Source organism: Neopelma chrysocephalum, unplaced genomic scaffold (genome assembly GCF_003984885.1).
Source record: "Neopelma chrysocephalum unplaced genomic scaffold, ASM398488v2 Primary Assembly neopelma1_101, whole genome shotgun sequence".
NCBI lineage: Eukaryota > Metazoa > Chordata > Aves > Passeriformes > Pipridae > Neopelma > Neopelma chrysocephalum.
Genome location: NW_020897764.1, coordinates 2,839,528 through 2,865,965, shown reverse-complemented (window position 1 = coordinate 2,865,965; position 26,438 = coordinate 2,839,528). Strand labels below are relative to the sequence as shown.

The following is a 26,438-nucleotide window of genomic DNA, read 5'->3' as shown; positions in this document are numbered from 1 at the left end:
CATTCAGAGTTACAAACAGAGGCGACTGCAAGCTCTCACCATAGTATCCATGTTTATTTCTGTCTTTAGGGCACTGAACCCCACCCCTACAGCCTGACCACTTGGACCACATCCTAAAATTAATCTCTTAATTAGTCTTGAAGAAAATCTCACTCAATGGGTGTAATGGAAAGCCTCCTCCTCTATCTCAGACAGCTCTGTAGATGGTTTCTGGTGATGGATCTGGGAGTGGAGGGGAAGGAGCAGTGACGTGTACCCATGATCCAAGAGCCTGGTTCAGTTCTTTGCTTTTCTCCAAAATTTTTGTCCCTCTCCAAATCAGGAAGACTGCTACATGACAGAGAGCATGCATGCCAAGAGAGAGAAGGGATGGAAGCAGCTCAGCACCCCAGAGGTGTGTTCTGAAGGGACTAAACACACAAAAATCTTTTTTCTTAATTTTTTTTCCCCTAAACCCACATTATTTCTTTGCAATAGTGTTACTATTGAGTTAAAAGACTGCTTCAACAGATGTGCTTGATACAAGAAGACACAAGAGAAGGAAGAAAATTATCTGTGTTCTGCCACAGTGCCAAAATCCTTGTTCAGTTTTGGGAACTGCTCTTGTGTTTATCTCAGCAGGCTCCAGGATGACCCAAGGTGCAGTGCTGACAGCCGTGGTTTAGGGAAGGAGCCTGACTGTGGCTTTCTGAGCATTCATCTTCTGCTGTAAATACTGCAGCCACACACTACCCCCAGGGAAAAGCAGAGCAGATGGTCCTCCCAACCCTCCCACCTGCCACACTGAGAGAAAGAGATATCTTTTGTTCTGTGTGTGTAGCTCAGGGCCAGAGTTTGCAGAGCTCATTGCCTACTAAAAAGGGCTTGAGTTAAGGAGCACAGAGGACAGTGAAACAAGCCCTGAGGCAAAGTTTTTTTAAGCTTTTCTTCTCTGAGACAATAGGTGCAATCTGTATTGAAGCTGGGTGTCTCCAGGTAGGACCTTATTGAATGTGGAACCATGAGGTTCAGTATCTCCTGGTTAGATCTCATTTAAGATAAAGCCATTTATGGTCTTCCCATAAGTAAACAGATAATTAAAAGCTAAGTTTCTTTGTAGCCTTCACTTCAACCTGCCAACTTGTACAAAAATACCAAATGTCTTACTTGCTCAGGCTCCCTCAAGGCTATTTTTTCCTGAGAGGAAGATTTGAGGCATGATCTGCCAGAAAATAACCACAAGGCAGCTCATCTGGAGGAGCCAGGGCACTAGGCTGGTGTGTTCTACCCTGTCCATGAGCCCTGGTCCTGCCTCAGGTTGACCAATCTGAATTAACAGCTGTTAACAGCAGATCTCTCTCTACCCAGTGGAAGAGCCCCATATCACCTCCAAATTCACACACAGAACCTGGGCCCAGCCCCACTGGTGTTGTGGAACAGTTGTTACCTGTAATGGAATTGCAGATGAGGCCTATACATAAAAGGTCTGGCTTTTCCAGAGACTCCAAGTAAGGGAGTTCCCCAGTGACTTGCCCAAGGCACTGCTCTTGGTTGGAACACAAGAGATGCCTTTTGGGGTCAGAGCAGTGTTCTGTGCTGCCTGGGACAGTGGCACTAGGAAATGCTGTTCAGTGAGCAAACGAGCTTAGTGGTTCATGTCCGCAGTGTGTGACCCCTTCTCTCTCCCCAGCATCCACAATATTGGGCCATGGATCTTAGAGAGGATATAAGAACCCCTTTAATATCTTTAAGTGCACCTTTTGACCACGAATTTGTCTAATCCCATCTCAACCCTGCTGATATTCTCTGACTCCACCATCTCTTGAATCAACAAATTCCAGAAGTTCACTATTTACCATGTAACAAAGTATTTTCTTTTATACTTTTTTTCTTTAACCAATTTCTTCCTAGTTTTAGTGTCAGGTTTTAGCCCTAGCACAATTTGATGACTAACAATTTTGTGTTTGCGTCATCGTGCCTCCCTTAGACATATAAATTCTGTCTCTGTTATTACACAGGCCAGCTCCCCAAGACCTACACTTAATTGTAATTAGTGGCCAGATCCAGATCAGCACATATTAACCTCCCACGACATTGTTTGCACTGGATTACAACTCACCACAGCTCGGGTGAAGGCTGCTTTTTTCTCTTCTGGGCTGGAGGCTTTTCCTCTCCAGACGTAAATTTTGAAACCACCTTGGTCTAAAATGTAGCAGTCCTGAGGGTGAAACGTGAAAAACAGGAAACAGAAAAAAACAGACGTGAAAAGCTCTGCGCAGGCAAAGGTCATCATTTGTAGCCTGCTCAGGCTGGATCCTTCTTCAAGATTTGGGTTAGATGCAGATCTAGCTCATTTCCCTGCCCTGCAGAGCCCTAACCCTGGTGCAACCATTAGCAGAGGTAACAGAGGATGGATTTGTTGTGGTTCATAAATGGACTACAGCTACCACCAACCCCACAGGGCAGGGGTTCACGGGTACACTGACTTTGCAAGCACACCTGACCCAGATGACTTCTAATTGCAATGAGTTAAAATATGTATTTTTTTTACGCATTGCTTCAAGCTGGCTGTTACTGTCTCACAGGTGATGTTCTCAGACCAACAGAAACACCAGCCCTAAAAGGGAGCAGCAGGAGAGGTGCCTGCTGAAACATCACCCTCAGCCTGCCGTGCTTCAGCACTGCTTCTGGTGGTGCTTGTTTATGCCAAATCTGCTACTAAAGGAGCAGGAAAAGTCCAGTAAACCTCTTCTGCATGACTATTTTGTGTCCCTTATCTGCAGCCAAAACTGTTGCATTGCTGTGAAGGCAGCAGAATCCCAAACCTGAAGGGGACGAGATGTCTGCTGAGCAGCCCATCTGCAGAGAGCTGGTGCTCCAAACACGCTGTGTGACCAAAGGCTTCTCATTTTGCAGACTGAACTTTGAAAACAAAAACGAAGGGTCCGTATGTCTGCAAAGGGAGACTGAGATTTAACAAGGCTGACACCAGGGGGAATGAGGGAGGGGGAACCTTGCAGCACAATCATGTTTTGGAATAGGCTGGTTTGCACTGCAGAGAATTAAGGGTGAGCAATTCTCTGCCAAATTTTAGTCAGAAGGAAAGTCTCTGTCTTCTGAAAGCCTTTGCACAGAGGGTCTGTAAGGAATCTCCTTCCAGGGTGGGTGACTGACACCAGCCACTTGCTACAGCAGGAAAACATATCTCCCTGGTTTTCTAGGCAGAGAATTTGTTTGCTCTGGATTCAGCAGAGGGAAGGCTATCCCTGAACATCAGGTATTAAGAAGCTTTAATTCCATCTGGAATTTACTCCTGGTATGCAGCTCTCCTTCACTCTGATTGCCAAGCCAATATAATCCTTGGCTGAGAGCATCAATTTGCCATCTCCGGTTGGAACAGCTCCAATGCACCACCTATCTCTGGCTGCTGAGACCGTGGTAGGGCTGAGCTGTCCTAATGATGGAAGGAAACAGGGTATCCCATTGAAACAGGTGCTCAGCTGAAAACAAAGTGAGCCACAGCATCCTTTTCCCGCTGTAAAAGCCTCTGGCTTTCTCTCACCTCGTGCTGGAGCAGATCCTGTGTCAGGGGCCGGGTGGCGATCTCCTGTACCACCAGGTCGTTGTCCTTCTCATAGACACTGAAAGACACAGCCACCGAGCAGAGTCAGCCTTCACAGTGCTCGCTGTGAGGAAGGAAGGGGTTTGGGGCACATCCCTGGACTTACTGGTAGAGCCGGACGTTCGCTTTCTGCAGCTCATCCGCCTTCGTGTCCGGGATGGCATCTCGGAGCTCCCCACGCCTCTCTCCCAGCACCATCCTCATGATCTGCATCAGGTCTGGGGAGTCCTTCTCGTTGTCAATGATGCCAATCTGAGCGCGGCCGCCCCTCTCGCTGTCCCTGATGCTGCGAGCCAGCGCCAGACCCTGCGCACGGATCAGAGGGGTAAGTCCTGACACAGACAACAAACCCATTGCCCCAGACCTGGAGAAGTGACTGAGCCCAAGCCACATCAACACAGCTCTCTGAAGCTTCTAGTGCCCTCCAAATTTAGCTATTAAAAAAGCAGATGTGTCTGTAGTGTCCGATTATTAACTAACTCGTAGGCAAATATTGCTTATTATAGTTGCTAGATGTTGCTCCCGCAGGGCACAGGCATGTGGGAGCCACAGCAGGCGTTGCCTGTGTGTGTGACTGTACATCAGCAGGTCAAATGGTCTTGTGGGATGGTCTGGGAGAGAGATGCACACACATGCTGAGGACAATGAGGCTGGATGCTGCAGAGCTGCAGGACCCCGGGTGCCCCGCGGTGACATTTTACATTTAAATGCTTCAAGTGTTCAAAAAACACAGATCTCTTCTGTGAAAAAAGCAGCGTGAAATGTCAAGCAACTAATTAGGCTGAAATCCCCATTTTCCATTAAATTATTTTTTTTCCCCCACGACTCTTACTGCAACAGCTTTGAAAGGTGCCTCTGTTTATTAGACACAGGAAATCACCTGCTTGAGGTCTGAGATGAACCCAGTGGTCATCCCTCTACCTGCTCCCCCTCCTCTGTTCAGCGTTGCTTTATCTCTTCTACATTTCCCACAGGATCTTCTCCTTTAGCCACTGAGCCCTGAAAAACCACATTCCCTGTGAAGCTTCCCCCTCTCTTAGCTCATCAGGGGATACCACGTGCAGAGCAGACTCACCTGCCTTTAAATGTTATAATGACAAGCTACGAGTTTGGCCACCAGCCTTGCTGATGGCCCACTGATATATCTTGCTGTGTTACATCTCTGTATCTTGGTTCCTCTATCAGTAAAATAAGGATAATGATCCCTTTGCAAAGTGCCTCAAGAGCTATGGATCTGACCTATCAGCACCTGGGTTATGTACTCCTACTTGTCTCATACTGACCAAGCTGGAATTCCCTGTGATGCTGTAAACAAAAAATTAAAACTGATCTGCCCCGGGGACAGTTACTGCAGCTAAACCTGCTGCTGTTGCTGACTTTCTAATCCTATATCATGCAAACTATAGGGCACAGAGGGATGGAAATAGACCTCCCCAGAGGCAGCTGGATGACTTTCTGGGGACAGAGATAATGTTGTGCCCACAGCTGCCTGTGAAACCAAGTTGAGGTCTGAACCAAAAGAAAGCACTTCCGTGGGCCTCTAAAATGAGCAGATGAGGAAGCAAAAGTTTTATCATTATTTTCTCTGTTCATAGAATCATCAAATCAACTGGGTTGGAAAAGACCTCTGAAATCATCAAGTCCAACCCTTGATCCAACCCCGCCGTGGTTACCAGACCATGGCACTGATGCCACATCCAGTCTCATCTTAAAAACCTCCAGGGATGGTGAATCCACCCCCTCCCCAGGTAGCCCATTCCAATGTCTGATTACTCTCTCTGTAAAAAATTTCTTCCTAATATCCAATCATTTTCTTCCTAATATTCAACCATCTCAATGTCGCTGCTCTTTAGTAAGATTTTCACTGTGCAAACACTGAGCATTTTTTCCCTATTTTTTTTCTCTCCTGGCATCGAAAAATACCACCAGCAAACTAAGTGGCTTTGGCCTGTACTCACCCTGGATTTCTCAGCAATGCTGCAGCTGGGTCCATTCCACTGAATCAGCACTTTCCCAAGGTCCAGCAAGAAAACATCGCCCTTATTGAAACTGTCCCAGGAAAGCGCTACCTGTCACGAGGAAATGAAACCATTTGGCAAACTGAGGAGGACAAGAGCTGCAGGTGACAAATCACAGCCACTGCAAACCTGTCCCTGGGATGTAAGAACGGGTTTGCAATGACAGGCTCATCCTTCTGCCACTGGCTGAGCCCAGTGGCTTCTCTCATGTAACACCAAACCCCAGAGTGAGGTCTTGAAAACTATCCTGGAGTAGAAGTCCTGGAGCAGGGATGAGATATCCAGCAGGAAAACCTGGCTGAAAATGGGTGTAGGAGGAGAGGCAAGGAGAAATGATCTGTAAGAAGAGAAGGGTTTTCTTCTTACCTCTGTGGCTGACACGTGCTTCTTCCCCTTGACATGGAGAAGGCGTTTGATGTTGTACATGTTGGTCTCCACATGCTTAAATCCTGAAGCCACTCCTCCCTTCTTGTAGCTGTTTTGTAGCAGAGAATAAAGAGTTAGAGCTGGTTAGAAAATACCTTCCCCTCTGTCCTCTGAGAACATCCCAAGCTTTTGGTGACAACTAAAAAGTCTAGAGCAAAAAGAACCTCAAAGTCCTAAAAAATGGAATGTGAAATGCTGTGTGATCAGATCATGACTTCTCACAGTGTCCATCTGCCTCTTACGGGTCTTGTGTTGCTGCTCTGCATGGAATTATAGAATCATAGAATTGTTTGGGTTGGACAGGACTTCTAAGATCATTGATTCCAACCAGTAAACATCCTGGGAGAAGATCAACAGGCAGGTGAGGGCTGGCAGTGGTGGCATAACACAACCAAACTGAAAATCCTATTAAAACCATGGCACTGGCAACTCAAAATTGAAACATTCCATAAACTTTCAATTAAAATATGAAGCAGACTTTGCAGAAAACAAACTTTCTGCTAATATTTGGGTTTCTCCAAAATAGTTATTCTATTGAAAGTAACTTAGATAGGAAACTGTTGCCATAAGCAGAACAAAACTTTAAACAGGTACAGGGCTCTGTCTTTCTCTCACATTTTATCTCCCAAATTCGTTCTTCCATCTTTGAACACACACCTTGCAACAGCCACTGTTAGCACTGTATCACATCACTGCATGATGCCATCCCCTCCCTTCTGTGCAACTTTCACACCTTGAGAGGACACAACTCCCCAAGGAAGTCCCAGAGCCTTTATAATGGATTTTGGGCAAGTCTAAGCCACTTCCACATATCCTAGACCCTTTTAGAAAACAGATCCATCGTTCATACTACAGTAATAATTGACATGATGTCATTGCCATTTATGGGAGAAAAAGAGACAATTGCTGTTTATAGTTTTTGCCGTGTGGGTAATATATGCATTTTATCACAGCTTGGGAGAGACTGGCAAATATGGTCAGCCATGTGAGTGATTCAGAGCACTTTAGATTTGTTTGGCCCAGTTTAAGATATCCACAGAAGGATGCTCTGGTTATTAGTCCACCTGCCAAGATGTGGAAAGAGCTTGCTTTAATTTCTTATTCTGCCTCAGACTTCCTGGTTGACCATAGGGATGTGGTTTAGACCAAGATGAAGCCCAAATTATAATTATTTCAGAGGCAGACAGGTTTCCAAATAGACTGTTTATGAAGGTCTGAATTTCAGTCCTTCATTGTTCCTTACTCATCCCTAGACAAGGTTAAAAGCACTTTTCTGTCTCAGAAAAGTTCTGAGGACACTCATGAGAGGTTGTAGAAATGCACAAAGCAGAGGTATAGCAAAAGCCAGACTGGGATGGAGGTACTGACTCAGGATGGGTTTTCATCCGATTTTTTTTCAGCTGTTTAAAATCAAGGCACTTAGGTTGTTTATTGCCAATGAAGACCCTTCTGGAGGAGAGCTATTGGAGTTCTTCCAACAACCCCAGCATGAGCAAAGACCACAAGATTGGATTCTTTTAGATGACAGAAGTTCAGAGTCAAACTTTCCTTCCACTGCAGGAGTATTACTCCCAGTGTGAGCCAAATCAGCACTTCACTTCAAGGTGGATATTAGTCTGAAGTGCCCTGAATGGGCACTTTAATCCAAAGAGTGAGGAGGAGAGGAAGGAAGACCTTAGGGTGAACAACAGGGAGGTTAAGATGGAATTACTGCAAATATCTGGGAAAATGACCAGTACAGACATGATTCCAGACTCAATGTTACAAACAATTGTTTGAAAAGGAGAAACTTTTGTTCTGAATTTTAACCAGCTTCAGCGCCGATCCGCATTTTTTCAGGTTTTTTTGAGATGCTCATGTCTCTGAGATGCAGAAAAGCCACAACCCACCTTGTTGCAGGGTATTTTGAGCTACTCACATGATGCCGTTGCGGAAATAGCTCTGGAAGGTCTCAGACTCGTGTCCCTGGACCTCCCGGTGCTGCACAGGGCTCCCCCCCAGCGCATTGTCCAGCTGGGTGACGTACATGGCTGCAGCCCCCTGCTCATCCTGGGAGGAATCCTTCCCAATCCAGTAATGCAAATCCACAGTGGTGCCACGAGAGGTCCTTTTGGTCTGGGAGAGGTGGGAAAGACAAGTCAGGATGAACTCACAGTCCACATATGTGTGTCTCAAATATCACTGGCCAGGGAGACCTGACAGAACCAAGTGACCACGGAGCTCTTTCCTGCTTGTGCCCTTCTTCTGGGCAAGGGGAGAGAGGATGGAGCCTCAGATACTCCCTGGGAGCTCGGCCTGGAGCTCTCCTTAATTAGGAGAGCATTTATGGATTTGTGTACATATTGAACTGAAGGATGTTTCTGTCTGATATTCTTTCATAGCTCCTCATCAAGGAAAACCGAGGACCTGTGCAATTACAAAAAATTAATGCGTTCAACCTGTCCTACTTTTGTGGACTTTTATACTAAAACTTAGAGCAGATTCTTCTCATGGATCACCTTGTGAAATGTAATGCACACTCCTATTTATTTGCCTGGAGATACTACCCTTTCTTTCCTGTTGTCTTTCTCGTATCACACGACGTAGTAACACAAACTGCATCGGAATTCCTGCTGACTTGCAAAACAGACATAACTCCAAACGAAGCTGAGCTGGTGTGTGCATGCTGAGATTCATCTTATTACAGAAAAACCCAACAGCCTAGAAAAAGGAGGCAAGCGGGCTGAGGAACAGGTGTGCTTAGTGTTACATGAGCTGTGCCAGTTATTTTTCAGCGCCTACTGTGTTAAACCCCATTGTGGACGCCTGGGAAAGGCAATAAAAGCTCATTTTCTAAGCTGGATTTGACACCGAGTTCTGTTTATTTGCTTTGTGCACACGGCGAAACACAGCAGAAGAACTTAAATAAAATACAGCTCAGTTCCTCAGGCACAGATAATTAATTTGTGGAAAAATTGCTCCGTTCAATACATTGCTATTGAAGATGATCAAAGTCCCATTGTCCCGAGGACAATCCTTATTTGGAGAGACTCCAGTGAAGAAGCAGAATTCACAGATGAGTATTTTTACCTTCCTGTCTTCAGGGGCAAAGGAGGGTATTGGGCTAATTAAGGGCTCTTCTACCTGGGGAAGCTGTTGCAACAGAAGCTGAGCCTGTGAGCATCAAAATCCATATTTATACTGACAGCTCCTTGCAAGGACACCCATACCCTGCTCTAAGCATGTCTTTGGGTGGCTGCAACCAAATCGATTTAGCACTCAAAAGGTATCATAAAGGCATGTGCATGGTGAATTTGAGCAGGAGATCATCCTGTGGTGCCATCCCAGCCTGACATACGGCGGATGTGCACTTGGTTATTGTGGGATAGTGGAGGCGTTGCTGCCTCTTCACTGACAGGGGATATTTGCAGGAGGGACACTCAGACCCAGGAAGTGGGAAACGCTTCTGGTTTCCACCATACGGGTGTTTTTTGATACAGTGGGACCTGGATTGCTCTGTGCAGATGAAGAGATTTGGAAGGAATCCTAGGAGGTGGGTGTAACACATCATCCTCCCACCGAACTTCGGGAACACAAGGCAGTTTGCACAGCCCACAGAGCAGGGCTGGTTCTCAGAAGTCCCTCATGCTTCTGCCTAACCTGGGTTCAGCTATTTGCAAGCAGGTCTGGACCAAATTTGGGCGGGACTGATGACATGCCCTAATGGGGACATGAGAAGGGCTGCAGAGCCTCTCTGCTACTTACGTGACACACGGCATGGAACACCTTCATATCCCACATCACCTGCTGAAAATGAGACCCTCCAGCTGGCCACCCCTCACATCCCCAGAAGACTCCCATAAATCATGCAAATGTGGGCCTTGATTCAGTTTGCCAGGAATGCACTGGCCATTCTTCCATGCCTGGGCATGACTGAGTTGATTAGAAGATAAACACTTTTAATGAACTGCTGAGTTAATGGTTCCCCTGGACTTCTGGTTTACTAAACAGACAGTGTTGTTGCAACAGCCATGCTCAGTTCATATCCATGATTAGATGGTGAACACAGGTGCACAACCACTTTAACCCACAGTGCTTCTGCCATCAGAGAGGGTACCTAGGAACCAAGTCAGAGCTAAAGAAAAAGGGTTGGACCAGCTGCCTAACAGAGACCAGTGTTTGCTGTTCTTACTTACATGCAGAATGATGTAACAGTCTCCTTCAAAAAAGGTCCCATAAGCCTTTTCAGGTACAGGAACCATCTTCATATTCTGCAAGGAAATCAGTGTTTGGGTCATTGCTGGAACTTGAGAGCCAGAAGTTGATGTGTGTGAAACAGGACAGCTGGGGTGCCCAAAACACTCAGGTGACAATCAGGGTTTGGAGAAGGATGAACCAGCAGTGCTGAGGAAAGGCAGAACTGAGGACACTGATGTGCCCCTCACCCCTCCAGACCCTAATTGCACACTTCCTCTGGCTCAAGTGCATAATTAACCAGCCATGCCTGCCCAGCACAGGTGCCTGGATGTGCCACCCACTAGTCCACGCTCATCTCCTGGGCTGGAACTGGCCCTGTGGTTCCCTGAAATTAGAGACATGCATTCTTCTGCTGTCCTGACTTGTTTCCCAGCATACCAGCTTGACCCTCGTGAACCCACATGGCTCTAATTACAGATCCTCTGGAAAGCAGCTTAGTGCAGCGTTTTGGAGAGAAACAGAAAGGCAAAGATTGTGATATTTGGAACACAGTTGGGACTTGCTGAGTCCCATTTGGAGACGTGTGTTGGATCCCCTTCCCGCTGCTCCCCTGAGTGGACTTTGCACCTCAGTCTATACCCACTCTCATTGCGGCTTAATGGTTCCAATGTTCTTGGTGAATTGGGCCAGAGAGAGGCAGAATTGAGCGCAGCCCGGCTCCAATCCAAAATCAAACACCTCCACAAGCAGAAGGTAAACTCAGAGGTTGCAGGATTTCTCCTTGCAGTGACCCAGAGCAGGGAAGACAAGAATGAAGTACAAAGAGGCACCATGGAATGCCTTTGTCACAAAAATAAGTGTCTTCCCCATGACAGCTGCTGGCGTAGACTAAGGCTACCTACAGATAACCCATCTTCTTGGCGAAACAGGGAATTTCTGGTGTGCTAAAGCAGTCTTGTATTGGTTCCCAAAAGAAGCAAGAAAAGCCTCTGGTGCTGGAGGAAGAGTTTCAGTCCCACCACATTCCTGTTTCCTTAGTCAATATTATCATCCCCATTTTACAGAGCAGGAAACCAAAACAATAACATGTGGAAAGTTTCATAGGGAGACATTGGGTCTTCTATTTCCCACTGTATTTTATCTGTAAGACCCTCTTTTCCCACACAGATTACTTCAAGAATACCTCTTCCCTGAAACGTAAAACACGCCCCCCAGACATGCAGAGGACATGTGCCATCACTGCCTCTTGTCATACCTCTATGCTCCATATCTGCAGTCCCAGCTTTTTCTCGATGGTTGGGAGATTTGTGTCACTGTCTGTCATCCTGTGGTCTGAGCTGGAAGGCAAAGGAAGAAGAAAAACCAAAATAACTATATAATTGGATACAGCAGTAGGTGTGTTGGTCAGCTGGGCTCCTCTGACTCACTGGAGGTTTAATACAGATCATTCACACCTCAATGTGTCTTTCTCTCTCTGGTGACTATCAACAGTTACGTGGGATGAACCCCCATTCCCAGGCTATCCATGCTCATGGGGGCCCAACGAAGATTGGACAGGATGCTGCTGTTTTGGTGTGGGATTATTCTCCCCCAATGTGAACAGGTGGAAGGGATTCACCAGGGTGCTGGACCTGACCTCAGTGCTGCTTTGTTCCCACCATGGCATGAGGGATGGAGGTGTGGCAGGATGGTCCACCCTGAACAGACCTAAAATCCAAAAATGCATACTATGCAAGCCATCATGCAGGCCATCATGCAAGCTATCACACAAGTTCAGCTGCTGGCACCAGGCCCAGGTCATTGTCTTGGTGTTAAATTATGCTAAGACCATTCTGGTTCACCAGACTTAGAATATCCATCCTTTTTTGAAACAAGATGTGACAGATAAGCGACTCTGCGAGCTTGTAAATCTGTGACTACCAGTCCATCATCACAACTATAAAACTTCCATATAGTAGATTCTTCCACATACTTCCTTGAAGTGTGGAGCTTCTCCCATGAAGCAGGGACGCCTCTTCATGGTTACTCCCCAGGGGTTAAGAGAAAGAGAGAGATCTGCCCACTGTATGGTGAGTTATATCAATCTCTACTTAATGATTGTTTCTTTTGCTAGCTTCGATACAATTGCTTTAATATAATTGGGTTTTTTTTACAGTGCACTATATTACTTTGTTATATAACACTTTACTAGTAGATTTTGAAGTTTTTTTTTTTTTTTTTTAGCTTTCACACTGTGTAGTAAATAATTCTGATTAGGATCTTTCGTCTGTTCACCTCTTTGTTAATTTGTCATAATAAATAATTCATTTATATAAATGAATTTTTGTTTTGCCTTCATTAAAACCTGTGGGACAAAGTGGTTTAATCACACCTCTATAATTCCTTTAAATTTAAACTGTTAACACAGTCTGGGGCTAAGATGGGATTCGGCTGCATCTAAACCCTTCCCTGAGAAGGAGTTTAGAAAGCAAGGGAATCCTTTCTGCACCTCGAGACTCACTGGCAAGGCTCTGCTTTTTAAAACTTTGTCTAAGCCTTTCCCTCTCCTGTGACAGGAGTAGACAACAGTGGCCCTCCAGGAGACCTCCTGGCCCAGTGGCTGGAGGTCAGGGCAGGTACCCTGACCCTGGGGCACAGGGAGCCCAAGGAATGTAGTGTTTCTACTTCAGGATGAGATTCAGGTCTACATTAAGACAGGTATCTCAGGTATCTGAGGTATCTCAGGGCAGGGCACCAGGCCCTCAGCTCCACGAAGGTCAGTGGAGACACAGCCAGCACAGTCAGCAGAGCACATGGAGCAACCCACTCCATGACCAAGATGTCTATTTTACAGGTAGCCCTGCAGATTCCTAAGCTCTGCTACCTGTATGGGGAAGGAGTAGGTTTCAGGTTGCCCACACAAGGGTGTCTGGGAACATTTGAGATGGTTTTGGTGCCTCTCTCATGGGTGGAGGTTTCCCATCCATCCTCATATCTCCCAGCAGTGAAAAGAAAAGAGGACTACCCTTAGCTATGCTCCCTGTTCCTACTGCTGAGCTTTTGCTCAAGAAACAAATTCTGAACTCAGCTTGTTTACACAGCAACCTCCTGAACAAATCAAATCCCAAACCAACGTACATGAAGACATGGAGTTACATCCTAACAGAGCTGGCTGTCCCACAGGGCGTGGCCGGTGCCCCCCGAGCAGCTCAGCTCTGCTGCAGCAGCCACGGGACAGGCTGTGTTTGCGTAAGGGCAAGACCCATATCAGCCTTTCCCTTGTGAGTCAATCCTGCTCGAAAACCAGGGCCCAGCCTCGAGAGAACACACGGCTCACTGATCCCTGTGCCTTGCATTCATTTGTCAGTGCCCTCCCTCGATTTGCATTTGCTCATGACAGACTGAACGATTGTGCTGTGTTAAAAACAACAACAACTCGATTGACTGCGTTTTCTGCTCTGTCCTGGGATGAAAAGGCTGCACTGACTGTGGGCCATGGCCTCTCCTGCTCTCCTCTGCTCTGCTGTAGGAAGCTACCCACAAGAAGGAACAGAGCTATCCATGGCTGCCCAACGTGGCACAGCCACTGAGCCACGGTGAGATGGAAGATAAAGGAAGCTATTGCACAAAGCCATGCAAGCAGCTTCTTCTGAAGGAGGGAAAGGACAGAGACAGATGATCCCCTGCCAGAAGGCGTTTATTGTTTGTTTTACAAGAGCATGGAGAGATGTGCTGCACTTGGCACCATAAAGCCATAAGAAGTGTTGGCCGCCCCAAAGAGTTTGCACACTAAGTAAGAGCACAAAAATTGCTGTTCTACGTAGGAACATTGGTCCACCCAGATCTTCAACAGCCCAGAGCTGCCAGATCCTGGCTCCTTGCACAGGCAGCAGGGAGATGCAGGTATTTCCAGGGGTGTTTTGAGCACAGCCCCAACACCTCTCTGTTAACTGAGCAGGGAGCCACAGTCTGGCAGTACTGGTAACAGGAGTCAGACGTGCTCACTCCTTCCTGAACACGGATAGATCTGTAGGACTTTTGAAGACTGAATCTGTGTAGCCTTGTGTCCCTAGCAGGGGCACATTCAACAACTTTCATCTCCCTCTCAGGTCCTCCAGATACCTTCCAGGCAAGAAAACAACTAGCAAGGACAAAAAAAGACATTTTTCGTCTCAGTTCCCAGAAAGGTAATTGAGACCCACACAGATTACACGCCAGATCCAGGAAGATATTTCAGTGCCCACAGAGGAGAAGAGATATACAGTGTTCTGAATGGCATCCTGACTCACCTACTGTGGAGTCCAGGGCTATCACGAACTGAAGCCAGAAACATGATCTCAGTTCAGATCCTTAACCAAAAGACCTCTCCTTTCTTTTAATATTGCATTCAAAAGGTCCCTATCAAAGAAAAACCCAAGTGAAGCCTCCTTCCCTCAGCTATCTTTTTAATTTATTTAGGGTTTTTCCTTCTGGCATCAAAACAGGCAGAACCTGAAAACAAAGCCAGTGAAAAAGACGTTTACATTTGAGGAAGAATTCAGGGCAGTGAAGGTTTTAGCCACACCAACACTGCTCCCTGTGGAAGGAGCAGGAGTCCTGCTTGGGAACAGCGCAGGAAAGAGGCAGTTGGCCAGCTGTGAGACACAGCTGGATATCCCTCCTTCTCCCAGCACCCCAACCTCTCCTGGAAAAGTTAACCCAGAGGATGCTCTGACCACAGGCAGCTGTGTTGGACAAAACCCTCTGAAAAACAGCCAACAGGTTCCCAGTCAAATCCATCTGACTCAAAACGGGGACCTTGGATCTCCCCCGCTCCTGGGGCTCCTTTCTCAAACTTGCCCATTAGTGTTGGTCCTCACTTTTCTGGGAAATGCTGTCCCTCCCTTCCTCCTTAGCAGTTTAGCTGGGGGAGTGTGAATCACAGTCAAGGTTGGCTGTTTCTTTGGACTTTCCAGCTTCTTTCGGCCGGTGGCCAAGTCAGAAATAATAGGAATATGAGTTATATAATCGAGCAGCTCATTTCATTAATGATTTAATGTGGGTTTTTAATCAGATGATCCCATAATTCAACTCCTGTCCAGACATAAAATCCAGTATTAATGGAGTGAAAACTTCCCATCTGTTCTGAGACCAGGAAGGGCAGAAACTTTTCTAATTTAAAAAGAGAAAAGTAAAAGGGGGCCGTTAAGAGGTTTGGAGGGTTCACTGTCTGGGGCAGTTCTTGCCTCAGTCAAACCAGTTTTGCCCAGCACTGGGTGAAATGCAATTTGGTGAGAAGTGTGAGTCAGCCACCTCTGGGGCAGGAATTCACAGGGGAAAATAACTGGTTATGGGGATGGACATTTGCTTCCTTGTACACAGACACAGCTTTACCTGTGAAGGGAGGAGAGGCAGGCGTAGTTCACCTCTTTGCCTCCACATTAGTGACACTCAGCTACACCATTTCCACCTCCAGGACCAGCTGTCCTACTGCCACCATTTCCAGGGACTCTCTCCATGGAAAGAGAAGTTCACACCATGAAGGTGGGCTGATAGGTGGCCACTGTGTAGCAAAGGCAACTTCTGGCTTGAAGCTGCTCTGCTGGGTCATCACCCCTTCGTCAAGATGCTATAAATTAAGTTGCAAAGAACAAATGCTGCTGTTGACTGAGGGCAGAGGACCTGGAAACAGAACATCGGTGGCTGGCCTCTTGACTGGATGCCACTGTCAGGACAACCTGAAACCTCCAGAGCTAAAAGCAAAGCCTTCCCTGTCACAACTTAGGCAAAAAAAAGCTGGTGCATGAGGGCAGATGTGTCCCTGTTACACCCACTCCCCTTCATGCACTGCCAAAATCACAGCAACACTCCCGCTTGCTAAACACAGACCCTATCCCCTCTCCTACCAGCACGGTGTGGGGAAAAGCTTTGCCTTCAGGAAGGACTAGATGACTAATTAAGTGTCAAGGTCACTCCCAAGGCTGGTTAATGATTAATAGTTGGGATAGAAGTGCCAGCAATCACTGCTTCATTTTGGTTAGCCTGGCCCGTGTACGGAGCCCAGACCTTCTTCAGGCAGACTCCGGCTGTTTGGGTGGGGAGGGAAAACCAGGACTCAGAAAGGGGGACAGGAGAACATTTCAAGCTCCCAAAGTACGTTCTGAATCCAGGCTGGTTTGGCTTGTCTGGGTTTTGGCGGCACACTTACGGGGCTGTAGTCACGGTAATAAAAAACCCCAGTGAAATGACTAATGCTCTGTACAGCTTTGGGGAAAATAGGAAGCAGCTGTGGCTCCAGCCTTTCCAGGCTGAAAGGCCTAATTATTGGGAATACTTGGACTGGCATTAGATGAGGTAAACCAGGGCTGCTGAATTGCTTTCATTGTCTCCATTATAGTTGGGCATCTGGGCCCAAGTAGGTGCCATGTTTTGTTTGCAGAGCAGAGAGTGGTTAACTCTTGTTCTGCCCAGAGGAAAGAAATTCAGGGTTGAATTACCTTGTGTGGCTCACCAGCTACAGCTTGGGAACAGTGACTGTCTCTAGCAAGTGACTGCCCAGACTACAGCATTCGACCTGTGCGAGTTGTCTTTTATTCTTCCATTGCAAGAGGAGAAAAAGCAGCTTGTACCTCACATGGAAATGACAGACAGGGAGATCCAGCAGTGGGGCTTGTCTCCTGTCTCATGTTGTCACACACTCAGAGCCGTAATAACCTCCTCCAACCCATGCTGGATGTTCTGGAATGTGGTGATGAGGCAGGGAACGGGATATGTGTTGTGGGCGTGGCAAAAGAGGAAAAAGCCCAGTCGGCTCATCCTCCTCCTCCAAGTCCAGTGAGGTCCAAGTTCAGGACCTCGGTGTGGCTGACATGCCAAGGGGAAAGCTCTGCACAGACATGCCTGGCTGACCACAGAGAGCACTTCAGCCTTGCTGGAAAGAGCTGTTGCCTGGCAGCTAAACTTACGTAAAACAGGCCTTGAAATAAGATGCTATTTCTGATCGTGGTGGGCAATTAAACATTGGAACAGCTTATTAGGGAAGCTGGAAGGCTTGTCTTTACTTAATGTCTTTGAAATGAGATGGCTAAACGGCCAGGATGTGCTCTCTGGGCTCAGCTCCTCGGGGTCTGTGACCACGAGCCCCTGCTCAGATGCTGCACTTCCAGCAAGATGCTCCCTCCCATCAGTTTGGCACTAAGGCAGTAACAGGGATTGGCCCTTGTGCTTCAGCCACGTCCACCAGTCAGAAAAGGTCCCCCATCCATGCTACCAAATCATCTGGGTGGATCATGAAACGGGTTGAAGGGCTTTCTTAGATTTCTCTTAAGTAGCACTGGATTAAAACTTGAGACGCAGTACTGGATGGGATGAACTAAGACTGTGCTCACCTTCTCAGGGTCAGTGGCTCTGGAGCTAAGGAACCTCATTGGGTTCAGGTGGGCAGGTTTTCCCTTTTTCCATGAATGGCTGCCAGGGATCACCACACCACATCTCATCCAAGCAGCTACCTGACATCACAGGTGACTGGTGTTTTCTGTTCTTTGCTCATGGGGCAAGGGCTGAGGACTGAGATGATAAAGTCAGTTTAGGATTAATGTGAGTGAAGAATTAAGAGCCTGGGATGAAAAGAACCACTGAGAGGATTTTATGTTAATGATGGGCTCTCAAACTGTAAGTGCTCTACAGCCCGAGAGAGGTTTGAATTCCCTATTCAGTAAATTCAAAGGATGCAGAAACCTGGATTCACCTAGCCAAGTAATTTCTCAGGTTCTGAAAGAGCAATAACCATTCTTCCCTGTCTGACCAGTGTTCCCTGGACCCAGCTGCTGTCTCTTGAATCATAGAAATTTACCCCATCTCCAACTACCATCCCAGGCATTACCAAGAAACAAGACTTTCACCTTAGTGTGTCTCTTTATAACCTGTGCCTTCACCTCCTGTCCATTTCTGGCACCTCTGGCTTAGCAGCTGATACTTAGTCATTCCCAGAAAGCCACTGGGGCTGTGAGCTTTACCTTTCAGCTCCTTGTGAGCCACAGGCAGGTGGACTTTATACTAATCCTCCAGTCCTTCCATTGATCCTCACATAAAAGCAAAGAACACAAGGAAATACCAGGTTACTGGGAAATACCCCCCTTCCCAGTTGCAACAGCCCTCAGCCTGTATCTCATCTGCCTCTTCAGATTCCTCAGAGGATATCTGATTTAGAAGGGAAGGCATCTCATGATTTATCTCCTCTGACTCTGACTAGTCCCTGCAGCTGCATTTCCACCTGCCATAAATTCTAGTTCAACACCTCGCTCCATTCAGGAAATCTTGCTCATCTCTCCACACCTCTCTTTATGATCCCCCTTGTCCCCCTCTGTTTATCTCACTGCTGGTAGCATTCCAGCAGCCTGGTCTTCAAGCAGATGGCCTTGGGAAACTGATTTGTAGGAGCAGTTTGGTTTTTTTTTTCCCAAACTGCTGCTATTTCTGCGTCCTCCCTCTAAAGTTCTAACAACCCACTATTTTTCCTGGGAACGGTGGAGCCGCATTGTCCCAGGAAACTTCTCACAATGTAAGAACAATGTCCTGACAATTAAATCAGGGAGCCAGCCACAGCTCCCAAGTCATGTGGCCTGAGTTTCCACATTCATCACTCTGGATGCAGAGCCCAGTGCTCAGCAGTGACTGGCTCTGGAAAGGGGAGAGCAAATTGGCTGAAGGTGGGGGACGGCAGCCCTTGGTGCCCTACAGAGAAGGGGTCAGGGCACCCACGCAGCTCGTGACTGACTGGTTTCCCGAAGTCCTCCTTCCCCAGGATGTCTTTGAAAGCAGCAGGCTCTGCCGGGCAGGCAGCATCTCTGCAGGGTGAGGGCAGCCCCGACAGACTCAGAGCTCTCAGAAGCAGCAGCAGGGGCTGAGCTGCAGTAACTTCTCCCCGAGATCAGTCCCTGTGACCGATAACAAACTCCTCGGTGCAAACCCACCTCTCCCTGACGATCCGTGAGAAAAAAACAGAGGCACAAGAAGCTGTTAAAAGCCCTCTGCACACAAGCCCCTTGAAGCAGCATTGCCCTGGTGTGGTGCCAGGTGCCCTTTTGTCAAATAATAAACTCCAGCTTGGTGCACAACTACTTCAGAGGTATCCATTGCACCTCCAGCTCCTCTCTGTGAGGTCTTTGAGTCAGTAACAGCACGGAGCCATCCCAAGGGAAAGGTGAGCAAGTAGCTTGCCAATTCATCAGGAACAAATCTCTCCTTTCTTTCAGTTCTTTCTCCCCTAGTGAAAGGGAGAGATTCCTGGCCCAGGACCAGCGCTGCATCCGAAGGCAGGGCTTCGTGCCACGGGGAGGGCAGGAGATGCACGCAGAACGAAAACAAAGCTGAAGCCATTTTAATTCCTCTTCCTGGCTTCCAGGGAAGTGGTTCAGGTTCTCTCTAACTAAGTTCTAATTACCCACCACTTCCAAGAAAAAAAGTTATGATCCTCTCCCACATCAGCATTTTAACGGAGCATTATTTAACCTCATGGCTGCAGGTAAGGAAAACCAGAGCTGAGACATCAGGGAGGAGAGAATGTGTGTTCACCTGTGCAAGGCCTTCCTGAGCCCTGGGGAGCACCTGCACTTCAAAAGCTGACAGGAAGTATGTGACAGCTGGAAATTGAGGTGAACCTCTCAAATGAAGGCATTTTCTCAGCTGAAACTGAGGAAAGGCCACTGCTTCCTCTGTAGATTTAAAAGAGCCTGGAGTAGGGGCAGGAGAGGGGGGTTAGAGGCTGGGATTCATCCAACCTAGTTTTAGGTGCTTTAGTCTGAGGAGGACTGCCTCTGGGTGGTTTCCCTCATCTTGATGGTTGGTCTAGGGCAGATTCAGTGAATCTTGGTCAGGAGGGAAACTCTGGATGGAGAGCCCAGCTGGCCATGCTGCCCTCCAGCTCTCTCAGAGTGTGGGGGCTCAGTCCCACTTGCTGCGCCCTGAGATTCTGCTTGACAGATCTGTCAGTGTGAACTGAGACAAATACCTTAAATAAAACCTCGATTAAACCCACCTGGCCTATCCTTCTCAAAAAACAAGTCCAAGAGTTACAATTTTTGCTGCTGCACATAACAGTTTCCTATTTATTCTAAGAATTCACACGTGTATATATGTGCACACGTGTATGTGTGCAAGATAAAGAACAGCTTTTCTTGGTGCACAGTTTAATGAGTGCAGTTCAATAAGCCCTTTCTCTCAGGACCTTTGTTTGATGGTGATGGAGCAGGGGTGCTGCTCTGGCTCCCCTCAGACCAGCCAGAGAACTACTCTCCAGAACACTGGCCTCCCAGTGGAAAGCAGCAAGATTAATATTAACTACCAAAAGGAAGAGACTGTTTCACTTTTGCTCCAGTTCAGACCTGCAAGCGTGATATCAAAATTGGGAAGAGAAACCCAAGACTTCTGGAAAAAAAAAGCAAACAGATTTCCATTTTGGATTGCAAATGAAATGACCTGGACCTAAGCAGGGTGCTCCATAGGCAACTCTGCATTTCCATCGCTGGCTCGGTGAGATGTAAAGGATTTTTTTAGGGGGAAGGTTTGTTTCTTGAGCTGCAAAGGAACACTCACCCTTTGTGTATGTTGGCTGACACACCTCTGATGAAAGACACCTAACTAGTGTCAAGACAAGTGGGGACCAACCAACTCCACCCAAGCTTCCACTGGGACAGGGCGCTGAGCCAAGATATGAGTTGCTTTAAATGAGCTTTAAGGTCATGGGAACAGAGCCAGCCCTTCACGGGATCTCCTCTCAAAGGAACACCAGCACCACATGCCTTTTTGGTAGCAGTCACCCAGACTGGTGTTATCCTCTAGGCCTGCGTTCAGCACCATGCACATGATGTGTTTATCACTGTTTCATCCAGCCCTTCCAGTCCAGGACGGGCTGCGAGGTCGCTCTTGGTCCTCCTGTGATTTTGGGGGTGCCACTCAGCCTCCACCTGCCTCTCCTCACTCTAAGTGACTCTTCCTCGAGGAGCACCATCCTTCCCAAGGTGGTTTTCAGTGGTTCTTCTCTGTTGTGGTAGGAAAAGGATCCAGGGAAACAATGGGGCAAATGGAGATGGGGTGGATGACTGGGAATGATGGGAAGAGGGACATGGGGCAATAAGGAGGTGTAACTTTGCCCCTGTGGTATCATGTGCTGTGTGATGGGTGGTGTTGGTACATCACCAATTCATGAGCTAAACCCTGTGCTGCCCAGCTCTGGGGCTCCTGCAGCAAAGTCCCAGCCCATGGAGATCTGACAGTCATAGAACCACAGAATATCCTGAGTTTGAAAGACTCACAAGGATCACTGAGCCTCACTCCCAAGATGTGCATCTGCCACTTGCCTGGCATAAAAAGTGAAACCAAGTCCACACAGGACCACAGCACGTGGGCATGGGAAGGGTGTGCAATCCCCTCTGGGCAGAGATGACACAAACGAAAGCGGAGAGAGCAGCACGTCACCTGCACAAAGCCAAATGAATAAAACATCCCTGGAAATACTGCAAACAGCCTCAGAAATAGTAATTCCTCCAGGACTGACTCTTGTACCCGAAGCTGCCAACAGGAGTTGGGTCTGAGCACCGGGAAGGGAACCAGGCACCTGAAACACTGGGATGGGTGGGATCAGCTCATATTCAGACAGCTATTCCATAGCAACAAAGTACAGAAATTCAGGCTCTAGCACACTCCCAAAGGGAAGGTGGGTATCTAGGTAGTCTCTATAACCCAAAAAAGAACATGTTTTCTAGCACTGCCTGTTTCTTACCCTGTTCAGCTGTTTCTGTAAGAGCAGTTTTAAATAAGGGGCCAGACACAAACCTATTCTTTCATGCCAGGGCATGGCAACGGGACATTTTTAGGTAGAAGAGGTCGACTGCTCTGAATAGCTCATTCCACAAGGAACTGCCCAGGATGGAGCTCAACCGTGCAATTTAGCATCCCCCACGCCTCACGTCTTTGACGTGGATATAAGGTAATAACAAGTTCCACTGTTACTCTACCCAGCACTGCCTCAGATAAGTCTGAATAGGCTCAGATAAAGATGGATAACAAATGGCAGGGTTTCTGTTTCAAGCAGAGGCCCCTGGAAATCAAGGCAGCTGAATCAGATGCTCATCATCCAATTAAAATTAACAGGACTTTTCAGACTGAAGGATACCAGAGACTTAGCGACAATATTCACCCCTTTTTGCATTCCTTTTACACCCAGAATGGGTGAAAATACAGTAGAAATGTATAATCATCCAGGATAAACCACAATTAGGCCCATTTCCAGGGTTGTATTATATGGAGAGAGAGCTCAAGAAAAGCGAGGTTTTAATGAGTTGTGGGAGAGTGTATCCCCTTGTGACTGAATGATTATTTTCTCTGAGGGGCCAACAGAAGCTGAAGAATATACATGAATAAACAAAGAGCTGGAGCCGAGATATTTTGGGTGTGTCCACACTGCAGTCCTTCCTTGTGCAGGTGGACTTTTCATATATGGAAAGCCCAATCTGTGGGTTTGTCGTTCCAGAGCAAATTTCAGAAGGCTGCAAAAGAGCCCATCCCCTGTGACAAAGGAGGGACCTCGAGGAAGGTCAGTGTTGGCATGTGCATTCCCAAGGATGGCAAAAATGCAGCTGGGGCAGGAGGCACCAAGGTAGCACCAAGGCTCTGGCTGTGCCCTGAGCTCCCTTCACTGCACAGGGCATTTCAGGGCTCTGCTTCCAAGTGGGCCACCTTGTATTTAGCTCTATTAAAACTGAGGAAAGGCTTGTGGTCAAGTGGGATGCTCCCAGCACAGAGCAGAGCCTCAGCACAGAGCTGAGCACCAGCATCTTCCAAGCATGGGGCAGGTGTCTGAGCTGGTCTCCTCCTCAGCTGGGGATGGAACGAGCACAGGATGGGTGGTTCTGGAGGACCAGGCTGCAGGACAGATCCAGCCTGATGTCACAGAGCCCATGGTGCATCTCTTCCATGTCACATGTCCCACACCTCCCCAGGGGGCCCATAGCAGAACAGATAACAATCTCCATGCTCAAACTCCAGAAAAACAGCTCCATGGAAAAGGCCAGGAGGCACCATGAACATCTTCAGCATCCCTGGCCATGAAAGAGCAGGGATTTATTGACTCAACCTAACAAGGAGTCCCAAGATAACAGGAGAAGGCAGGAGACCAGGGTGACACCGCTTCCAGCCATGGCACAAAACCTTTGCTCCCAGCTGGGAGACCTTGGCCACTGCTGACACAAAGTCCCGCCTTGGAAATAACATCATGAGACCCATGTGTTTGCCGGTGGAAAGGGAGCTGGAGGAGGATAAGGGCATCCTGTTTGTGCAGGGAGGAGGAGGAGGAGGAGGGGAGGCTCACCTGGCTGTGCCAGGAGTAAGGTGAGGGAGGGTGGTTGGGGCTGTTCTGATCTGCACCGCTCCGGCTCCTGCCTGTCCTGGCATTGCCTCCCACCTGGCACCTCGGGGGGGAACGGTGAAACCCCGCGGAAGAGGAAGGCCAATGCCCTGTGAGTGTCTAATCTCTACTCTGCAGGCTCTAATCGGCCCTTTTAGCTGCGGTGTGTAAAGAGCACCTGGATGATTCACCCTCTAAGTGCTGCTCTGGCAGGGCCAGTTTGCTTCAGCTGCTGTAACACTTGTTTACATCTGTGCTAGGGCAGCCTCAATGAGCGTGAACCTCCCACAGATGCTAATTCATATCAGCTCTCCTTTGTGTTAAATATTTATGTTTCTAATAGGCACGCCTAAGAAAAATACTGGCAAGTAAAGCCTGCAGCTCAACTCCACTACAACTCAATTTTACCTCAGTGCAACTTGCATCTCAAACCAGCAGGACGAGAAAACACTCTATCTACAGAGCAAAGCAGCCCGGCAGCTCAGCCATTAGTAATCTATTGATTAGATGACAATAAAACCTATCGATGAGAACTTGCAAAGACTTTCTGTGGCTGCCTGGACCCAAAACTGTGTCAGAAAGGCAGACGAGCTTCCAGCAAATCCCCCACGGCAGCAAAGCATAAAACAATCCAGGCCCAAAACAACGCCGTTAATTGGTCCTTGCATGAAATCAAAGCTGGTCTGTGCAGAGAGCTAAACGAAAAGCATGTGTCCTCAGAGCTGATATGGAGCCTGGACGGGTTCTTGGCAGGCTTGGCAAGCTGCTCGTTCCAACCCCAAACGATGTAAATCAGCGTGGGCTCATTTCAGTAGAGACATCCTGGCTTACACCAGGGGAGAAATTTTTTTAAAAATATGAAATGTATTATTTCTTTTTTTTTCTTTGTTTCCTACTATCTCACTGAACAGAAGTCATTAAACAGTTCTGGCCTTATTAAAACCGACAGGGGTGCAGGGAGGCTGCTTACCTTGCTGCAAAGTGCACAGTGTCCTCACAGATCTCCCTTCTCCACCAGACCCAGCGCCTTCTCTCCTCTTTGCCTAGTTTCAGGGCACTTTTTGTTCGCTGCTCTGCTACCTTGTCAGCTCGGGAACAGCAGTGTTCGGTAATTCAATCCTCTACTTAACCGCAGAGACACTCCTACTCGGAGATCACACCCATTCCCAGGCTCAAGGGGGGACAAAGAGGGAGCCGGTAGGGGAGAGTTTCAACCAACTCTCTGCTTGCATCAAATATCCACCAGCTCTGAATTCACAGGGCAATAATGATTAAGTGCTGCTTTCATTAAAAACCTGTTTTGTCCAGATTTAAAAGGGCACAGAAGGAATTCCCCGCCCTCCTTTTCTCAGTCTCTGCTGGACAAAGCAAGGTGCGGTGCTGCTCAGTGCCACTGTAACTCTTGGGACTAAGAGTTCCAGCTCCAGTCTCTGGCCACGACTGTCCCGAATTTTGGCAAAGCTGTTCCGAGGGGGAAAGTGCTCAGGGAAGGTTCCTGCTCCTCAGCTCCCTGCAAGGCCGAGCTGGGTCTCTCTGTGCTTGCAGTCTGGAGCCCTGGGTGCATTCAGGGGCTTGAGTGCCATCAAGATTAGTGACTGAAATGGGAATGTAACAGAGCATTGGAGTGTTTAACCGGGCTGCCCTCCCAGGGGAAAAGTAATGATAAACCAGACAGCCCCAGCAGTGTTTGCCAGAGCCACCTTTGGCAGCAGGAAGCTGTGTCTGTGGATACTTGTGGCTCGTTGCTGAGAAAAAGTTACCTGTGAAGGATGGCTGTAACATGCAGCCACTGGAAGCTGCCCTGATGCCACTGGCTGTGGGTGACCTGAAGATAAACCATGTCCTGTCATTCCCTGCTGTTCCTGCCTGGCATATCCATGGTGCTGGTCACTGCTGATGGAGGGAACATCCCCCTCTGGAGAGGGGAGGAGGCACCACTTGGTACCCTGTCACCAGCCATCAGCTCTGCCTTTGGGGGGCCCGGGACTGTGTCCAGCTGTGTTTTGAATGTCTCCAAGAATGGAGACTACATGACCTCTCAGGACTGGGAACCACCCAAGTCCTTTCCTTACTGCACATCGAGCTTCTCTTGTCACTTCCCCAATTTTCTAGATTAACCCACACAATCTTGAAATAAATATGAATCACCTCACCAGCTAAACCAGGTGTCTGAGCAGGTTTAAACCGCAGTTTCCACAGACCTCGTGCACTGACCACTCTTATACCTGTGGGACCTGTAGTGGGAAGAGTGCCCAAAATACCGGTGACATTAGCTACAGACCGGTTTGCCACCGACCACAGGGCGGGGCTTGGACCTGCTTATTCAGCCTGGGTGTGCCCATATCTGAGAGGAACACTGCAGAGATCTTAATTCATGGTTAAAGATGCAAAACTGCCTCTTAGCAAGTGATTTCTCCCTTAATGTCTGCAGGCTACAGCTCATAAAACCCGTAACAGCCTTCGCCTTTCATTTTTCATTCTTTTCATTTTGCCTGAGTGTCTTCCTCCAGTCCACAGAAGATGGGGCCCTGCAACAGGGTTTGCTTTTATCTTTGGAGGCCACCCCAAGCCCACTGCTGGCCCAGTGGTGAGGGTCACACACCAACAGCTCTGGTGGGAGGCGCTGGAAGATGGAGTGAGGATGTCTCCAAGGATCAGCACCAAGCTCCACTGTGCTCTGGTTCTTTTTTTGCCACCTGAACTCGTTATCCCCAACACCAAGGGTTTAGTTAATAACTGCTGTGTTTCTGGGTCTTTTTTGGTGCTGATGTATGCTGCTGTAGAGCAACCCACCAATCCATGGTGGTGGCTGCCACGGCCCGTGGGGAAAAGGGAATGGGGACGCGGCACTGCGAAT

General features: G+C 47.9%; 1 protein-coding gene across 1 annotated transcript in view; it reads right to left on the bottom strand.

The window, feature by feature from the left end:
* Nucleotides 1-25,167, bottom strand: part of VILL (villin like) — a 36,699-nt gene extending 11,532 nt beyond the window's left edge. Inside the window, exons 1-9 of the mRNA XM_027695467.1 lie at nt 24,552-25,167; nt 11,477-11,558; nt 10,221-10,295; nt 7,964-8,160; nt 5,986-6,094; nt 5,560-5,670; nt 3,708-3,907; nt 3,542-3,620; nt 2,099-2,197 (exon numbers count right to left, since the gene is read on the bottom strand). Coding sequence (XP_027551268.1) covers nt 2,099-2,197; nt 3,542-3,620; nt 3,708-3,907; nt 5,560-5,670; nt 5,986-6,094; nt 7,964-8,160; nt 10,221-10,295; nt 11,477-11,545 — 939 coding nt within the window. The 5' untranslated portion in view covers nt 11,546-11,558; nt 24,552-25,167. The remainder of the gene's footprint in view (nt 1-2,098; nt 2,198-3,541; nt 3,621-3,707; nt 3,908-5,559; nt 5,671-5,985; nt 6,095-7,963; nt 8,161-10,220; nt 10,296-11,476; nt 11,559-24,551) is intronic.
* Nucleotides 25,168-26,438: the final 1,271 nt, after the last annotated feature.